Consider the following 19731-nt stretch of genomic DNA (forward strand, 5'->3'; position numbering starts at 1 on the left):
ATGGTTCCGGTATGATTTATTGAAAAGGCTATCCTTTCACACAAAACTACCCTGGCACCTTTGTCAAAAATCAGTTGACCATACAGGTATGGGCGCTCTATACGCTTTCAAAGGACTATATGACTGTACTTTGGCCAATTCAACAATGTCTTAATTGTTATAGTTTTTCAGAAAGTCTTGAAATCAGGTAGTTTAAGTTCTCCAACTTTGCTCTTCTTTTTCAAAACTGTTTTAGCTATCCTAAAACAGTTTCTGCATAACTGTCAGAATTAGGTTGTCAATTGCTATTTTAAAAAAACTCCGTGGGATTTCAATTGGGATTACATTGTATCTATAGATTGATTCAGGGAGAATTATTGTATATTTTAAAAATATTGAGCCTTATAATCCATGAACATGGTATATCTCTCCATTTAGGTTTCTTTTCTTTCAGCAGTGTTTTGTAGTTTTTACAGTACAGATTTTGGACATATTTTGGACATATTTTGATAAATATATCTCTATTTTATGTTTTTGATAGCATTGTACAGTAATTTTTATTTATTTCAGTATCATAATGACCATATCTATGAGGTAAATGTGAGCTTCATTTTATAAGAAAATGGGACTCAAAGAGATCAAAAGACTGGCTCAATATCATATGATTGGCTAATCTTGCTTCTGGAAATGTATCTTACAGATACGATTTCACGTGTTCAAAATGACAAGCACAAAGTTATTACTGCAGCATTGTTTGTAATGGCAAAGATTAGCAACAACCCTGAATTTACCAATGGGACTGTTACGTAGATAACAATACATCATTAAAAATATTAGGCAGGGACTTCCCTGGTGGCACAGTGGTTAAGAATCCGCCTGCCAATGCAGGGGACACGGGTTTGAGCCCTGGTCCAGGAAGATCCCACATGCCGTGGAGCAACTAAGCCCATGTGCCACAACTACTGAGCCAGCGCTTTAGAGCCCACGTGCCACAACTACTGAAGCCCGCGCGCCTAGCACCCGTGCTCCAGAACAAGAGAAGCCATCACAATGAGAAGACCACACACCACAACAAAGAAGAGCCCCTGCTCGCCACAACTAGAGAAAGCCCGTGCGCAGCAACAAAGACCCAATGCAGCCAAAAATAAATAAATAAATAAATTTATATTAAAAAAATACTAGGCAGTAGTATAAAAGAATGAGGAAGATAACTATACACTTATATAAAAGGATGTGCAAAATACATTGTTAAATAAGACAAGGTGTAGAATGATATACATAGTATGTTTTTCTTTTATGTGTTGATAAAAAATGGAGTAGGGTAGGAAATAAGAACATATATATATATATTTGCTTGAAGTTGCTTAAGGAAACTCTGGAAAGATACACAAGATACTAATAAAGTATTTACTTCTTGAGGAGAGGGGTGGGGACTTTACAGATCATGAAAAAGGTGGGAGACTTCATTCTATACTCATTCATTCTGTAATACTTCATTATTTTTTTAATTTTTTATCCATGTAAATATATTACCTCTGAGATTGCTGATTTTCCCCCAGTATCCACCTCTCATTCTTTCCTTTTATAAATAGGATCCTCCTCCCAAGTTTTAGTAGGGCATATTGGCACTATATAAGAGATGACAAATTCTAGCTACCCCTGCAACTAAATATGTTCATGTGACTCTTTGCAGTGGACTGTAAGCAGATGTGACATGGCTATGCTCATGTCACTTTCTTAAAAGGAAATTGTTTTCCTTCCACTTCCTCTTCTTCACCCTTCCCATGGGATAGACCATGGATATGGTGTTGGTGAACCAGCTTTGATCAGAGCAGATGAGATAACAATCAGACGTTGATGCAGCAAGAAGATAGCAACAAGGAACATGGACTCTTGGATGACCTTAAGAAGCATAGCTAACAGGTCTCTCTGGACTGCTCACCACCTCCTGGACCATTTCATGAGCGAGAAATGAATACCTTTTTGGCCACTGAGTTTTGAGGTATCTCTATTACAGCAACTTAGCCTATACTCAAACTAATATATCAGTTTTGAAAGTTGCATAGCTTATGGTATTTGGAAGTGAAGGAACATGAATCCAATTGTCCTGACTTCCAAGCCCATGGTTTTCACTGTGGATGAATAAGGATGCAGCTATGCAATGGCCGACTCTGGTATAACAGAATATAACAGAGTATAACAGTGTTATAACAATGTTATATACATTTTATAGCAGAGTATAATAATGAGGCATGGAACATAATCTGCCAAAATTTATCATACCTACCAACCAATATCCACTCTTGTTGATCCAGATGGGACTAAATGAAACAGACAGAAGAAACTTGAAACTTGAAACGTTGGGGAATAAATACCCAGACTCTTTGTTGTATTGCTGTTGTTCCCCATTGCCTGAACTCAACTAACTGAATCTAAGGGAAAGAAAGCCCTTTAAGTTCAGGTTCTCCTGTGGGCAGGAACATGGATATCGTCCATCAGAACTCACGATTACTACCCTATTTTGCAGTAGGAAAAAAATGAGACAAAGAAAGGCTAACGTGCTCCATGTCACAAAGCTGATAAGTGATAATCTGGAGTCCAAGTGCCGTGTTCTCCCCACTCTACCAGCCTCCCTCTAAGGCTGCTACATAGTAGCTATGCCAAATTACCTATCCTTCCCATAGCATCATTACCTTTGAAACCACTGAATCTTTGCTCATTCTCTTCCCTTGTTTGGAATGTCTTCCTTGCTCTCGCCCCTCCTCCAACTCTTTGATGAAGCCTTTCCTGTTCTGACAGGCAGTGAATAGCTCCTTCTACTGTGCATTGAAATCCCATAATTCATACATCTTTTCTAAGATTTGGCCTATTTATCAGAGTTGTTTAAACATCTGTCTCTCAGCAGACTGTGTCAGAGAGGCATCCTCAGTAAAAATTTTTTTTAGTTCCTAGCACAGTGCTGGGCAGAATTAAAAGGTAATCTAATCTCTTAGCAATTCTATTAGGGAGGAGCTATTACTAAACAGGTTTTAAAGATGAGATAATTGAAGCACTGAAAGGTTAAGTAATTTGCCCAAGGTCATACAGCTGTGAAGTATCAATAGTAAAGCCAGGATTTTGAATCTAGGTCGTCTGGTTGTAGAATGATACTTAACTTCAAAATGAGAACTGAAATTCTGAAATAGCCTTCCTTGGTTGAAAGGATTTAAATTGTATATTTATTTTATATATATATATATATATATATATATATATATGCCTACCTGCCAAAAAAAACGAGAGGGGGAATTTAAGGCACTGCTCCTAGTCAGTGAAAAAAACCAGGCAGAAGCTGGGTAAACTGATGATTTTATCCTAAAAGGGTTTCCTCAAACAGATGAGATGTTGGAATAAGTGACTTTAAGCTTTTGTGATGAGCGTAAATAAAATAACCTACCAACAATGGTAGGGAGTTCACATTCTTAAAAACTAATCAGCTGTTTTCAACATAAGCATTTGCAAACAATATAAGTAAATAAAATTAAAAATAATGAATAAAATCCTGCAGTTTGGTCTGGTCAATGTAACATAAAATGGAGAGTTGGTTTGTAACTGCCCTTATCCGGTTGGCAGCCCGTGGAGCTGTCTTTTCATAGGGTTTACCTGAGACCTCTTGTCCATGGGCAGTGCCGCTGTGTAATCCTCTCTCTGGGAGAAGGGAAAAAATGTCCATATCCAGAGAGCTGCAGACCGAAGTATTTCTTTCCCCTTCCCTTTTCATAGCACGCACGCACCTGGTAATCGTAACTCAACGCTTACAGAGTGCCTAATGCATGCTTGACGTAAAATGGTGGTCCTTGTCTTCAAAAGATTTTAAGTCTAGGGGTAGAAACTGGTCCAAACTTAAGAGGTTAGTGCTCTGAGGGTCTGGGCCACAGGCTGAAGAGCCCCTCATCTTTCTTTCACTGTGCGTACTTTCATCGTATTCTCATTCCTGGCGGTCCCACCAGGATGCTGCGGGTGTAATTCAGCTTGGGTGGCCCCTAGCCCCTTGACCGCTCCCGGGGCAACCCAGCGTCTCCTTCGCAGCAGCTGGATGCGCGCCCGGAGCCCGCCCACCCACCCTTAGCCAAAGGCGGCGCGGCGTGTATTTGAATCCTACAACCCATCGGGGGCAGAGACAGCAGGAGCGGCAGACGCAAGGCCTCGAGAATCCTGGGTACTTTAAGTCTCAGGTCAGGCGCTGAGGCGCCCCAGTCTAAAAAGATGGTTTGTCTTTCACCTAATTCAATAGGCCAGGCTTTTCCCTAAGGGCGCAATCCCGTGGGTTGATGACAGCCCTTCATCGCCTCACCACACCTTCCCGGCGCTTGGATCCAACTGGTTCCCGGCCCCCGACCGGGAGCTATCCTCAATCACCTTGTCGTCGTGGACCTCTCCTTCCTCGACCCTAAGAGAGGCCGCGGGAATCTACAGCACCTCCCGCACACCTCACCGCCCAGCTCTTGCCGGGGTGCCGCGCCACCCGGCCTGCACCAGGACCCTGCCATTCTGCGCTCCATCCAGACACGCAGCGACACCCCCATCTGCGGGAAAAGTCCTTCCCCACCGCGGAGCAGTTTCCCGTTCCCACGCGCTCGGAGTCGCACAGACTACCGCCGTCGCTGCGCCCCCCAGCCGCAGGCCGGCGCGCCCGCCTCCGGGTCGTCCGGTCAGTCTCCAGCGATCAGAAACAGTCGGCTGAGCTCTCACGTGTGCCCAGCTCTCGGGTTACAGCCGGGGGAGGCCTCGGCCCCCACGCTCTAGGGCAGTCAACAGCTGCTTTAGTTCTCCGGCGGGGGCGTCCTTTTCCTCCTCTGCGGCAGGCTGAGGTTAGTCGTCCGCCGCAGCAACTTCTACCGCCTCTTCCTGTCCACTGTGGTCGCCTACCCGGCCGCACGCTACAGTGACAGCTTCCAGCTGCCTGCCTTTTAATCTCTCCCTTAGGAAGAGAAGAATTGTGGAGGAGAACTCTTCCCTCGCGGGGGTCGACCCAGCCCCACCTCGGTCGCCCACCGCTCTCCCTAGTGGCCCGCTCCCCTTCCAAGCCGGTTCCTCCAGGCGGGGCGTGCTTGCCTGGGGCTAACTTTCCGCGAGATGCTGTCCCCGTGGACCTGTCTCGCCCGTGTCCGGTCTCCCTCTCCGCAGCCGCTCCAGCTACCAGCTTGGCGAAGCGCGTGGCGGGACCCGGGGCTGGGACCTCGCGCCCAGGCTTTTACTCGGACTCCAGCACTTGGTGGAACGGGGGTGGCGGCCGGCCCACAGGCTGGGGGCTTTCGGTGGCACGGGAGACGGTCATTTCGGGACCGCCCGCTACATTCGACGAGGGCGAGCTCTGCGGCCTGGGCCTGCCGACCAGGGCTAGAGGCCCGCCCGCCTACCATCTTCCCTCCCACCGCCTCAGCCCGGGCGCGCAGGCTCACACCCCTTCCTGGGGAAGCAAATGGTCCCTTCCAGGCGGGTGGCCATGTTGTTCTAATAAAGCGGGAGGGGCGGCGGCGTGGGGAAGGTGGGGGGAGCAGATGCCGCTGGTTGCGCGCGGGAGCCGGGCGCTAGCAGAGCGCAGCCGCGAGGGAGGCGCGGGGGAGGCGAGCCGGAGCCGGAGCCCAAGCAGCAGCTAGTGTTGGCGGAGGGCACCCAGGCGCAGCTGGAGCAGCAGCCGCGATGGCCGTGGCCGTGGGGAGACCATCTGTGAGTGCTGGGGCCTCGCTTCCCTCGGCCGCTTCTCCTCCGGCGCTGGGGGGGTTCCCGCTTGCGGGCGGGGGCCGGCGGGGAATACTGGGGGCCGGGAGCTGGGGGCTCGGGACGGCTGCGGCGGTAGCTGTGGGTGTGTGCATGAATTTGGGCGCGTGTCTGGGGCTGAGGGGAGGGCGAGGATCCCCGCGGCTCGGCTACTACGTGATGCAACAGTGTATCGCCTCGTCGCGCCCCGATTCCCGGGATGTGGGAGAAAAAGGACCCCTCGCCTATTTTTTCTTTAAGAGGATCCTTTTGGCCACGGTGTTTCTCGGCTGCCTCCTTCTCCCCGCGCACACCTTTCCCCTCGTGACAGTCGAGAAAGGCGCCGGGTGTGGGGGGGGGGCGGTTTCCTCCCGGCTCCCCCGCGCAGAGGGGCGACCAGGGCGTGGGAATTGTTAACCCAAGCGTTGTGTCACGCGGTTGTAGAAGCGGGTCAAAAATAAAGGGGTGGGATTGCTGGGTTGTATGGTAGTTCTATTTTTAGTTTTTTAAGGAACCTCCATACTGTTCTCCATAGTGGCTGTATCAATTTACATTCCCACCAACAGTGCAAGAGGGTTCCCTTTTCTCCACTCCCTCTCCAGCATTTATTGTTTGTGGACTTTTTGATGCTGGCCATTCTGACCGGTGTGAGGTGATACCTCATTGTAGTTTTGATTTGCACTTCTCTAATGATAAGTGATGTTGAGCATCCTTTCATGTGTTAAAAAAAAATAAAAAAGGGGTGGGATTTCCGTGGTGGCTTCCCCAGTGCACTGTGAGATCCCGGACACCCTCAGGCACCCACGCTGGTGACCGGGCCCTGCCCAGGATGTGGACAAAAGCCTTAGATACACACACAAAGTTTTCAAAGGGCCCCCTTGTCGGGGTGGGTGGAAGTCTTAAAATGCTCTGCGGTTGGAAGGCCGGGGGCGGCGGGCCGGGGAGGCGGGCGCGCGAGGAAGAGGAAGGGATGGCGGGTGCGTGGAGAATCGGGTGCCCCCGGGACGGGGCGAGGGAGACGGGGAGGGAGGGAGGGGGATGCTTAGTCCCCGAGTTTGCCGGCGGGGCAGGGGCCGCGCCTCCGGCGGTGCAAAGCTCATTCAGCGACTCTGGACCCGGCCCGAGGGCAGCCGGACTTCAAGGGTGCGGTTTCAGCCTGGGCTCTGCATCCCGGGTGAAAGGCGGAGGCAAGGGGCGGTGGCGGCCTTCCCTTTTTACTGAAAGGAGCAGAGCCGGTGGGGAAAGGCGGAGTCCTCTTTCTTTCTCTTTCCCCTTTTCCTTGTCGCTGTTCAAAGTCACTTTCGCCCCACGGGCTTTGTGGGCTCCTTGAGCGAGTTTCTTCCCGCTTTACCGCCTCCTTTTCTCTTCCTCTTCTTCCCCTTCCCACAACTGTGTAGCTGCAGGTGGTGGCTTGAGAGATCTTGCAGGTACAGACCAAAGTCTCGCGGAGATACTGGAAGCTCTGCAAGCCCAGAAATGCAAATTGCAAGACTGTGCTCTCAAACCCCCGGCCCTTCTCCCAACTCTTCCTCCAGATACAGTCGCTTTTTGCACCCCTCCCCCATAATTAGCGTAGTCCTTCAGCGTGCTCTAACCCGGTTTGGTGGTTCAGCTGCCGCGATGTTTTCAAAGACCTTCTCCACCGTCAGAAAATGTGCAGTGGTCATATTGAAGTGTAACTGTGGGTCTTTTAGGTAGTTTAAACTCTAATATTTAATGACAAACACTTAAGAATTCAGGTCTCCTCTTGATAATTAGTGGTCATAGATTGTTGTTACTGCGGGCATTTGCATAGTCTCTGGGCTGATCCCTTTATTTTTCTGGTGAGAATATTGAGGTCCAGAGAGGTCAAGTTTATCTGGTTAAATTACCACTCCCACCCCCCCTACCCCACCCCCCTTCCCCAACACACACACACACACACACACATTTACACAGCACAGATTCAGATAAATAACAATATCTGCTTTGGATAATTGGACAGTGGCTAGATGCAAATGTTCTGTGTGTGTGTGGGCAGGGTGTCTTTCAGTAACACCTATTGCTGGTGCATTCTTGAGGCATGGGGGAGGTGGAAGAAATAATTTGCTGCACATTTTCTATAAATTAGTTCATATATGTCAGTTAAATAGGAACAGTGTGTGGATTTAAGATTTAGTTGTGTGGCCACAGTCATGTCCAACACCAGGTCTGCCAACCAGATGTGAGGTTAATTGCACAGAATTCTTGTGTAAGACCTCTCTCATTCAAAAAATAGAGGCGATTTTACAAAGTTTGTGTGTACAGAGGAGTTAACTGCTTTCTCTGCACATTCCCTGTTGTCATTAGAATTAAGATTAAGTTACTTACAGTTTGGAAACAGAAGACTATTTTTTTTTGGACCGAGTTGTGGTAGGGGTGATCAGGAGTTGACTACAAAGTTAAAAAGTCTTTTCATACATTTTCCAAGGAATTGTTGAACTGTTTCACTCTGTTCATTTGGTTCCTGTTTTAAGTGTAGTGTTTGCAGTTAGGTCTTCAGAACAACCCCAGTGAATGTAGAAGATTCTCCAAACCCAGCCCCAAGGTCTCTACACAGGATCCTTCATGGTAGAATTCGCTGCCCCTCCTTTTCCAGTATCCTATGATTTGAACAAAAAAAAGGAAGGGTGTGTTGATAGAAAAGAATCACTCCAAAGTTGATTGTGAATGGAGTTTCCCTAGTTACTCCTTTAGAATTAGATTTTTTTTGTTTAGGAAAACGTGAACATATCTCCTTCCCCTACTAACTGCCTCTCTCATTCAGATTGAAGAAAAGTTCAACCAGAATAACTTGCCCTCAACTTTAGACAGACATTCTTGAACTTGAACATCTGAGTGTGATACCTCAGGTACATATGACATTTTACTGGGCAAAAATCCTTATATATCAAATGCAGTATTTTCTGTCTTATGAAGTGGTTATCTTCAGTTATAACCATTTTAACTTCAAGGCTAAATTCAGATGTTTCTTAAGTGGATTTGTTGTTGGCTGGGAAACAGAAGCTTCAGTCTGGTGTGATACTGTTTATTTCCATTTTAATCTTGACCCCTAGCTTCTCCATTTTCCCAGGAGTGGTTTTTGGACTTGGCTCCCAGAAGCCCCTGAAGCACATCTGCTGTTTCCAGAGTGTGACTGACAATTAGCAAGAGCATTTCTCCCCTAGGGATGTGTGCACATTTCGGATGAGTTAGTATTTTGGCATCCAAGTCCCAGGGCCGCTATTATCTTCGTTTTCATCAGAGCATGGTAATTTACTCTACCTGGGAACAGGCTTTAAGTAGCTGATCCTCTCTTTTAAGGAGTGGTGTTCATCAAGTTATAAGGTCTGGGGGTTTAAAGGGACTTTAGAGGACATTTGGTTCAGTCTCCTCCCCAATGCAGAAAGAAATATTTTCTACATTATCCCAACAGAAGTGTTTAAGTCTTTCCAGTGGTGGAGATTCCCCTATGATATCGTTCAAGAAACAAGTTTAATTATTCTTTTATCTACTGCGCCAAAAGGAATGGAAATCCAAGTTCATTCATTAGCTTAATTAACACTATTTATCGAGCACCTCCTGTGTGCCAGGTACTGTTCTAGGTGCCAGGGATACAGTAGTGGACAACAGAGAAATTCCTTCTTACCTGGAGCTTTTATTTTCTGAGAGATTTAGTGTCCGTGTGTATTACAGAAACAAACTTCAATAGCGTATGTAAGCCATTTCGGGAGAAAGGAAATTATGTGCCTATTGCTGAGTCAACAGCTATGATGTGGGTAAAGGATCTTATCTGTTCGAGGATCATTATAGGCAGTTCCTAAAGATATGGTCTGTCTTCAGCAGGAGGGTGGGGACTGACAACGAAATGTTATTTTCCCTTGTTGTAAAATTGCCATTTCTATGACTTGAGGATGTGGCCCCTACATGGAGGGCTGTGGCTTTTGGACCTGGAGAAGGATTAAATCTTTTGAAAGCTGTAGATTATTTTTCTGTCTTCTAAAATATCTTCTTTAAAAATGATGTGTCTACATCACGATGAAAAACTGACCCAAGGAATTGATTAAAAGATGAAAACTACTCATATCCCATCGTCCTGATGTAACAGTTCTTAGATTATTCTTATCAACTTTTTGAGGTTTACAGCAAGCATAACCTATACCATAGAAACTGCTACTAAGAAACCAAACTGTGTGCCTGGGAGTACTCCGTCTGACTATTTGGACATTCATATAATCGAGGAAACAGATGCTTAGTGCTTTCACAGGGGCCACGCTATGTCTGTGTCCAGACAAAGGAATGAATGATTTGGATGGCCTGCTTTGATTGATTACCAAAAGACCCAGTGTTGATTACCACTGATGATGCCACAGCTGATGATGATCTTCGGATTTAGGCTCCCTGTGGAGCAAGCTACAATCAGGGTTTTCTGTGCCTGTGTTTGTCTTTATAGGGCCTTAAACTTGGTTGGGGGGGAGGGTAGGGGTTGCTCTTGGATTTTATCATTTATTGGGAACTGTCTTTCATAGCCTTAGCTAAACTGTCTCAACTGGGGTCAGCCAAGCTGAATGATTATTTAAACAAAGACCCAGTAGATCTAAAGCTTCAATCCTTTTTCCCAAAGAGAACTACTTTACAATATAATTGATACCCCCTTTGTTTTGTTTTTTTAGTTAGTTTGTTTTAATCCAGATTGACAGAAAACCCCCTTTCAACTAAACAATACCTCTCCCATCCACTCAGGCCTTCTGGCAGCCCATCAATGCAGCTGCTGTTGAACATAGAAACAAGACTTGGGCTAAGGTGAAACAGACAGATTTCTAAAAAGAATGCTGGTGATCTAAAAATCCAGTATGCATTGTCTCACGCCTGGCCTGAGGTAGAAATCAGGAGTCTGTGGCCTGATGTGACCAGAGCCAAGGCATTAGAAACACCTTTTCAGGATCCGTGCCAGTGAGAGTGAGTGCATCGCTCAAGTCAAAGGATGCAGGAAGTTGAGTTGTGTGGATGCGTTCAGTCCACCTGCCGAACTAGGACCCTGTGGGATGGAGTGTGATGTGTTGACTCAGAGACCAGGCTGGGGTGGAGAGGTAGGAATGGCTTCATGCTCCAAAAGAACATCTTTGGTGTCCAACAAGGGGGAGCTTGGTTCCTGCTTTTTTTTTTTTTTTTTAATTTTTAAAATTGTTGTGAAAATATACCTAACATAAAATGTGTCTGTTGTTTGTTTATTTTTTCACACACACACACTGTATTTTATTTTTACAAGAGATAAATAAACTGACACCAAGCATTGTAAATGGATGACCACAATAAAAGCAACAATGATTGCAATTACCAAACACGAAACACACTCATACTATGTCATAATATTGACATTCAGTCCAGTATTCCTCCACTGTAACAGATCCTTTACTTTGCAGTGAAAATTGATTTGTATATTTTTTGCCTCTGAGTCCTTGTGGGAATTGTGTCTGTTTTTGATAATTAAGTAACATTCCTTTGGGAAGAATTTATGATTTTCTTACTTTCTAATTATTTTTTCTTGTAGAAGTAGAATTACAATAATATAGATAGGTTAGAAATGGAAAAACAAAACAACTCTCAACACCCTAATGCATCAGTAGTCATTCTTGGCTTCCTAATCCATCTGCTTTATCAGATACTTCTTGTGCACTTTCTTTGTGTAGGTGCTGAGGTTATGACGTAAGTCCTTCAGATGCTGTCCTTGATGCTCATCAAATTTCTCTGAAGGGTGAGCAAGCACTAGGTCTCAGCAAGGAAAGTGAGGTGGGGCGGTGGCTAGGGAAAAGTGTTCCCAGCCAAGGGAACAGCATGTGCAAAGCTCTGAGGTGAGGCAGAGCCTCTTAAGGGAATCCAGTGTAGCAGGGGCATCAGCATTCAGGATGGGGTAGAGGGGATGGACGTGAGGCTGAGAAGGTGGTGGGAAGAGACCACATCACTTTTGCAGTGCATTCTTTAAGACATGCGTACTTACTACGTAGCTCTTTAAATATTTTATATGCTATCCACCCGACCCACAACGTAGGATATCCCAGATTCTTAGACTTGGTTGATGGAAGACACTGAAAATCTTCAGAGCACTAATTCTTCAGGTTTCAGGGGAGGCTCGGGGAGTTGATTTCTTTCATGGCCGAATCAAGCCCTTAAAGAACAGAGGAAGTAAAGACTGAGGAAAGGCACAGAGAGGAGTGACAACATCACCAGGCCTTCCTCTGCCTAGTTTTCTGTATTGAGCTCTTCCTCAAGATGTAGAACTAAAGTCTTACTTCCTTACACACCAAAGCAATTGAGTCCTGAAGGGTGAGGCTGGGGTAGAATGCTAGGACTCCTCCCACCTTGGACTGCAAGTGCCAGTTGGTGTTGTCCATAAAGAAAACTAAAAACCCACTGGATCCTATGAAAACAGGAGGAGAGTCTTTTAAAAGCCGGGGTTCTGTTAAGACTTATCCTTTTTCATTCATCTCCCTTTGTGTACCGTTTTCATGCCAATATAAACTTCATGAATCTCATTAAGGGTGCCCATTAAATTTACTCAGACCTGCTGTTGGAAGGAAAAGGCTTGACTCACAGCTTCTTTGTGAGGTATTGGAAACCTGTGCAGCATCTTGATTTTTAAGTTTTTTCTATTTAAGTTACTGTCAGGACAATTATCTCTCTTTATCCTCAAAATTTCTGAGAAGTAATACAGGCAAGAAAACTGAGGCACGAAGGAGTTGTCACTTATCTAATCTGGTACAGCCAATTAGTGGGAGAGCTTGGCTTTGGAACCAACGGTTCTTAGACTAATGTGCATACAGACCTACCATTTGTATTGGTCAGTTAGACTAAATTATGTTGAGGTAACAAATTGGTTCCAGGATCTGGTGGCTTACACAGCAAAGGTTTATTTCTCACACAGGGTCCTTGTCTGTTCCATCCGCTCCATGCTGAATTGACCCTAGGACCCAGGCTGAGGGAATGTTCTGTCCTCTCTCTGGACATTGTCAATCTGGTGGCAGAGGAAGAAGAGGCATGCTGAACCCTGAACTGACTTTTCAAGCTCTTGGGTGGGTCACTTCCACATGAACATCATTGACCAAAATAAATGGTTACTCCTAAATTCAACAGGATGGAGATGTATAATCCTGCAGAGAATGGCTCTGCCAGTCACTTGGCCAAGCTGGATGGGATGGGGAAGTAAACCCTCCCCTAGGGAGAACCAGTGATTGTGTTGAATAGTGAGAGTTCACCATAGCTTCCTAGTCAGGGCATCTGCTAGAGAGCCAAGGGTCTTTTTTTTTTTTTTTCAATTTTTATTTATTTATTTATTTTTGGCTGTGTTGGGTCTTCGTTTCTGTGCGAGGGCTTTCTCTAGTTGCGGCGAGCGGGGGCCACTCTTCAACGTGGTGCGCGGACCTCTCACTGTCGTGGCCTCTCTCGTTGCAGAGCACAGGCTCCAGACGCGCAGGCTCAGCAATTGTGGCTCACGGGCCCAGCTGGTCCGCGGCATGTGGGATCCTCCCAGACCAGGGCTCGAACCCGTGTCCCCTGCATCGGCAGGCAGATTCTCAACCACTGCGCCACCAGGGAAGCCCCCAAGGGTCTTTATTATTTTGTAATATTGTCTCCCTGTCTGTAATGATTTTTCTCAGTCTATTTGTCCTACTCTGATTCTAGCTGGACATGGTAGGATGATGAGAGAGGGAGAAAGAGTGTCTGTGTGTGTTTAAGCAGCCAGAATGAACTGAAGGCAGACAGTATGATTATTCCTATTCTTTCACAATGAGCTTCCAATAGCACCGTCACCAAATAAGGGATGAGTGGTGACCTTCTCAAAGACCTTCTGTGCTAGTCTCTGGTGGCCCCAACTCTGGGATTGTACTCTCTGGGAAATGGTTTTGAGGCTATTAGGGCTTCCAACTGCTTGATAGAATTATTTCCCTTAGGATGCTTCCAAATCAGTCTTTTCCCAGCCCTGTCTGTTCCTCAATGCAGATGCATCTATGACACCCTTCTTTTCTGTGCTTTGTTTTCTCTCTGCTGAGAGGTACTAGTACAGTCATCCCTCAGTATCTGCAGGGACTGGTTCCAGGATCTCCACGGATACCAATATCTGCAGATGCTCAAGTCCCTTATATAAAATGGCCTAGTATTGTTGGCCCTCCATATCTGAATTCAGGCAACCGCTGATGCGGTCCCTGCAGATAGCGATAGAGGGCTGTATGTAGCGTTTTGGTTGAGAATGTGGGCTCTAGAGCCAGACTGCTGGCCTCCTAGTGTATCACCTCTGCTATTTGACCACCTTTGTGACCTTAGACAAGTTACTCACCTTGTGTACCTCACATTCCTCATCTGTAAAATAATTACAGTACCTTCTTCAAAGGTTTACAGGATTAAATGAGTTATTACACCAGGTGCTTACAATGATGCATGAAACATTCGTCCTCAGTAAAAGGCAGACGAATTCTGAAATAATAACTGCTTTATACGTAAGGCTGGGCTCAAAGCAGAACTACCACCTCCCCACCCCCCCCACTCTACCCAGTAGGAGGCAAGCATTTGCCCCTTCCCTTGCTCACACACCTGAAATGTGCACTCTTCCCTTTTTCTTGTCAGGGCACACTTTTGGGGCACAGATCCAACATACCCGCTCCTTGAAGCCTCCATTCACCAACCCAGGTTTTGGTGACTTTTCTGTCTTTGAATTCCAGCAGCATTAATGCCTACCACACTTATGGGCCACCCACATAGTGTTCTGGTGCACCTCCCGCCCCAAGTTACTTTTTTTAAATAAAGAGGAATGATCAAATCTAGTTGTGAATGTTTAAAAAAGCCTCGTTACCGTAAGCAATATGTTCTGATAACCTTGACCACATTCATGCACTCTTAGCCCTAACTGACAGGCTTAAGGGAGGGGCTGGCGCTGTGCACAGACCCCACAGCCCAAGAGACATTTGACTGAAGGAGTTGAAACTGGTCCTTGGATCCGCGTGTACCGGCTCCCCTCCTCTCAGTCCACCCTTTTATTCCAGCTGTGCTGTGCTAACCTCTGGCGGGTGTAGACCTCATCTCTACAGCTTTGTGCCCCAGGCTTCTCGGCTGTAGTGTTCTACTTCGCTGTTCTGACCTATGTACATATCGGATGTCCAAGGGAGTTACCATTACATGGCTCACCTCTGACTGCTGGGGGATAGAAGCTGGTGGATAAATACTTCTCTCTTTTGTCACTAAGTTGGACAATTCTGAGGCACAGTCAGAGGGTCCACACGGGCCCCAGCCCTCAGGGGTGATTGGTCCATCCTTTAGGATAGCTTTCCTCTTTCGCTGTTAAACTTTTCCCAGTCCCCACTCCTGTTCCTCTGGATCACTTTCACATTAGCTGCATGCATGCAAACCCTTGTCTCAGGCCCCTGCATTTTGGGGAAACCCACGTGAAAACACCTTGTTTCCTGGTTTGGGGCTCTTCTTTTGCCTTATGCAGATGAGGGAGCCTGCATGTTGCTTTTGTAACATACCAGATTACTCTGGACATCAAAAAAATAGGTTCAGAACAAACTGATCTTTTATCAGGTTTTTGCTATTTACTGGAGGACAGACTTCAAACTGCTGTAAAAACTAGACTCAGAGGGATTTCCCTGGTGGTGCAGTGGTTAAGAATCCGCCTGTGGGCTTCCCTGGTGGCGCAGTGGTTGAGAATCTGCCTGCCAATGCAGGGGACACGGGTTCGAGCCGTGGTCTGGGAAGATCCCACATGCCGCGGAGCGGCTAGGCCCGTGAGCCACAATTATTGAGCCTGCGCGTCTGGAGCCTGTGCTCCGCAACAAGAGAGGCTGCGACAGTGAGAGGCCCGTGCACCGCGATGAAGAGTGGCCCCCACTTGCCGCAACTAGTGAGAGCCCTCGCACAGAAATGAAGACCCAACACAGCCATAAAATAAATTAAAAAACACAAAGAAAAACCCCCCAAAATTAGTGACTCTAGAAATAAAATTAAAAAAAAAAAAAAAAAGAATCCACCTGCTAATGCAGGGGACATGAGTATAAGGTCTAGCTCATGCTCTCAAGAAGCCTGCAGTTCAGTTGAGGAAAAAGTCTGAGACTCAGGTAATGCACAAGTTCCATGATTTTGGGGGGGTGGGTGGCAGCGTCTTGTCAGGCTCTTCTAACTACTATTTAGCCCTCCCTTTTCCCTTAGATAGTAAGTGTCAGGAACTCGGTTCCGAATTCAGAAAAGTAGGGCCCGTTTTATTTCCCTTCTCTTTTCATTTTATAATGTAATTTGAGTGCTAGAAAGATAACCTCAACTTTATTTCCTTCTAGGCTAACATTAGAGATTTATTCTTTTGGTTTAAGGTAAGGAGGAAAAAGGCACAACAAAGGGAATTGACAAATTGTATCAGAGTCTGGAGGGGATGTTTTCAAAATTTCTAGCAGATTAGTTTGTATGTCCCGTTCTCTCTTCAAAACATAGTGACTGCCACGGCATGCCAAATGCTTTGACTAGTAGACTAGTATTCTATTCTAGGGCACGTGGGCATTTCTGTACCTACCATGCCTACTGGATCAGTAAGCCAGTACCCATGCTTACTGGGTCAATTGTTTGTTTCCAAACCCACTTATGCCAGTTGTAGTAATCATCATACGTGCATAATTTAATATTATGTAAATCTATGAAATATAAGTGCAAAAATAGAAAGATTTAGTAAAGGTGAGAATTTTGCTAAAGTAAAACTGCTGTGAATTTAATATGATTAAGTTGGAGAAAAAAATTGTAAGAATCTAAAAGAGTCTGAATTCAGATTACATTGAAAATGTTTCAAAATTCTGACTCCACTTGAGAAACAAACTGGAAATCATAGATGATGCTTATGGATTTGTTCCAGAAAGACACCTCTAAATGGAATTTCTCTAACTCATTATGATGGAAAAAAACCTTGGCCTTTTGTCAAAAAAATTGGTCAATGAATGTATGTTTATATGTTTTAAGGTAAAATAAAATGTTTAGGTTATAACGATTGTTTTTAAAATCCTAGTCTTTAAATGCTTTTTAAGATAAATTATCCAATCCTGCTCCTAATAGCTTTGGATAAAGGGACTAGTACATAACCACCATTCCTCCCAACTTCCCCATTCCCATATTCTAACACATATGGTAGATGGGGAAAAAAGTTGAGAATTACTGGTTTTTCCTGGGTTAGATGCGAATGTCTCTGGAAGAGTTAACTCACTTGACATGATTTACTTTCTTTTACACCTGATGTAAATGGTTATCAATGTTGGTTTTTTGTTTTTGTTTTTTAAATCTGATTTGAAAGAGGTGAAAGGACATTAGAAAATTTACCTGTTCCATCAGTTTCTTTTAGGTTAGTCCAGAATAAAGGGAAATACGATTTGGGGAGCAAAATAATCTCAGTTTGGAAAGGTGAGGTTATTTTAGTGATCATTTAATTTTCTCTTTGAGATACATGAGCACATGAGAGATATGGGTTACTCAAAGATGTACCCTGTCTGGGAAGAAGAAATTACTTCATTAGATGCAGATGAAAGCTTGGACCATAGTCTTAGTAGTTAGTCTGGACTTTTGCATTCATTCCTTCCAACCGTCCTTGGATAATCTTCCATCAGCAATTTGATTTAATTTTTAATCCCAACCATGAGAAAATTGTGTTAAAAAAAACAAGTAGAAAGTTGTTTTTCTATTCCAAAATAAGGGTAGTGGGAGAAGAAACTTAACAAATTGGAAGCTGAAATGTGTGATTTCTCCATTTCTCAAACTAAAACTGGAATCATTTTTCAGGTTTTTTTGGTCTTTAAATACACATTTGAAATGTTGTTGCTAATTTGCACATTGGCTTTGCCACTAAACTTATTGCACACACAGCAGTCGTGTCCTAATTGAAGTTGTGCAATTCCACACATTTTTCCTGTGATAAGACTTCAGTGGGTAAAAGTTGATTTTTGAAATAACGTTGTACGGAAGTTTGATTAGATATTATTCTTTTTTTTATGTATATAGATTTTATTTATTTATTTTTGGCTGTGTTGGGTCTTCGCTGCTGCGCACGGGCTTTCCCTAGTTGCAGCGAGCAGGGGTTACTCTTCGTTGTGGTACGAGGGCTTCTCATTGTGGTGGCTTCTCTTGCGGAGCACGGGCTCTAGGTGCGCAGGCTTCAGTAGTTGTGGCACCTGGGCTTCAGTAGCTGTGGCTCGTGGGCTCTATAGCACAGGCTTCAGTAGTTGTGGCTCGCAGGCTCTAGAGTGCAGGCTCAGTAGTTGCGGCACACGGGCTTAGTTGCTATGCAGCATGTGGGATCTTCCTGGACCAGGGCTTGAACCCATGTCCCCTGCATTGGCAGGTGGATTCTTAACCACTGTGCCACCAGGGAAGCCCCGATTAGATATTATTCTTGACCCAAGACCGTCAGCCCCTATTTGATGGATCAGGACTCATACTTGATGATCTTAAGGCCAAGTCTTCTGACTGTTGGTTATACCTCTTCTTACCAAATGGAGATAACACCCAAGGCTGCAGAACAGTGCTGTCAGGTAGAACTTTCTGTGACGATGGAAATGTTCTACCACTACATTGATCAGTATGGTAGCTGCTAGCCGTATGTAGCCGTTGAACACTTGAAATGTGGCTGGTGCAACCGTAGAATTAAATTTTTTATCTTTAATTAATTTGCATTTAAGTTTAAATAGCTGCATGTGGCTAGTGGCTATCATACTGAATAGTGAAGCTTTAGGAGTGTAGTCTAGAGGTATTTACAATCTGATATCTTTCTCATTTTTTAGAAAATTTTTTTATTGAGAAAAATATCAAACATACACAGAGTAGGGATGGAGATGTTCATTATAACATTCTCTCATCACCCAGGCCAATCTTATGTCATCTGTTTTCCCTTTTCTCTAACCTCTTCTCTTCCCTACCCGTCAACCCCCCAAATTATTTTGAAGTAAATTCCAGGACAGTCTGATCTCATTTTGTTTTAAAAGCTAAGATGGTGATCTGGGGGAAGGAGAGGAATGGTATTAGAGAGAGGTACTCGGGGATCTTCAAATGTATTGGTGATTAAAAAAAAAAAAGACTTGAAGTATAGAGATGGGAAAAGTTATGGTTTGACAAAGGTAGGTAATGAGTATACAGATGTGCTATGTTTTGTTTGCTTGAAATATTTCATCACCATCATCATCATAAGAAGCCAAGCTTGAGCCCAGAGATGGAACAGTCACTGTACCAGGCTTCATTTAGCTGTGCTTATAGTGAACTTTGAGTTCATGGATAATTTAAACATTCAAACATTATTCATATGCGATATTTATCATCGAGCTTAATTGAATGCCAACAGTGCTGTAGAGTCATAGGATCTGTAAAAAGGTGGAAAGCAAGCTGAAGATCTTTCTCTTCAGCGCCGTCTTCTCCCAACACTTGGTTTCAGAGAGTGGTAGCTTGATTGGAGCTCACGTTGAGTCCAGAGCTTTCTGTCACACCACACTTGCCAGATCAACTGAGTTAAAGCTTGCAGCGCTAAGTCACTCCTACCTACTTTTTAAAATGGCAGATTCCTTTTTTAAAATTAGTTAATTAATTAATTTTTGGCTGCGTTGGGTCTTCATTGCTGCACGCGGGCTTCAGTAGTTGTGGCTCAGGGGCTCTAGAGCGCAGGCTCAGTAGTTGTGGCGCATGGGGTTAGTTGCTCTGCAGCATGTGGGATCTTCCCAGACCAGGGCTCGAACCCATGTCCCCTGCATTAGCAGGCGGATTCTTAACCACTGCGCCACCAGGGAAGTCCTAACAATGGCAGATTCTTATGATCTCTTTTAGAGCAGATACATTATTTCTAAGTCTACTTGCAGTTTTGCAGGTACTCTTGTTGGAGGGAAATGTTTTTTGTAATTAACAGTATAAAGAAGTCATTTATGAAATTTTATATTTGGGGCTGAGAATTGATGCCTGTTACTGGTGGAGAGTATTATAGGAAATGCCTGTTTGTTTTTTACATTTCTGTTTATA

At 44.8% G+C, this 19731-nt stretch overlaps 1 protein-coding gene across 3 annotated transcripts in view; it reads left to right on the forward strand.

Moving 5' to 3' along the window:
* The first annotated feature begins 5516 nt into the window (after positions 1–5516).
* The window catches only part of SEPTIN11 (septin 11), a 90270-nt gene continuing 76055 nt past the window's right edge, over positions 5517–19731 (forward strand). For all 3 annotated transcript variants that reach the window (XM_061192388.1, XM_061192386.1, XM_061192385.1), the window contains exon 1: positions 5517–5688. In XM_061192388.1, the coding sequence (XP_061048371.1) occupies positions 5662–5688 (27 nt within the window). In that variant the 5' untranslated portion in view covers positions 5517–5661. The remainder of the gene's footprint in view (positions 5689–19731) is intronic.

The sequence above is a fragment of the Eubalaena glacialis genome, chromosome 5 (assembly GCF_028564815.1).
Source record: "Eubalaena glacialis isolate mEubGla1 chromosome 5, mEubGla1.1.hap2.+ XY, whole genome shotgun sequence".
Lineage (NCBI taxonomy): Eukaryota > Metazoa > Chordata > Mammalia > Artiodactyla > Balaenidae > Eubalaena > Eubalaena glacialis.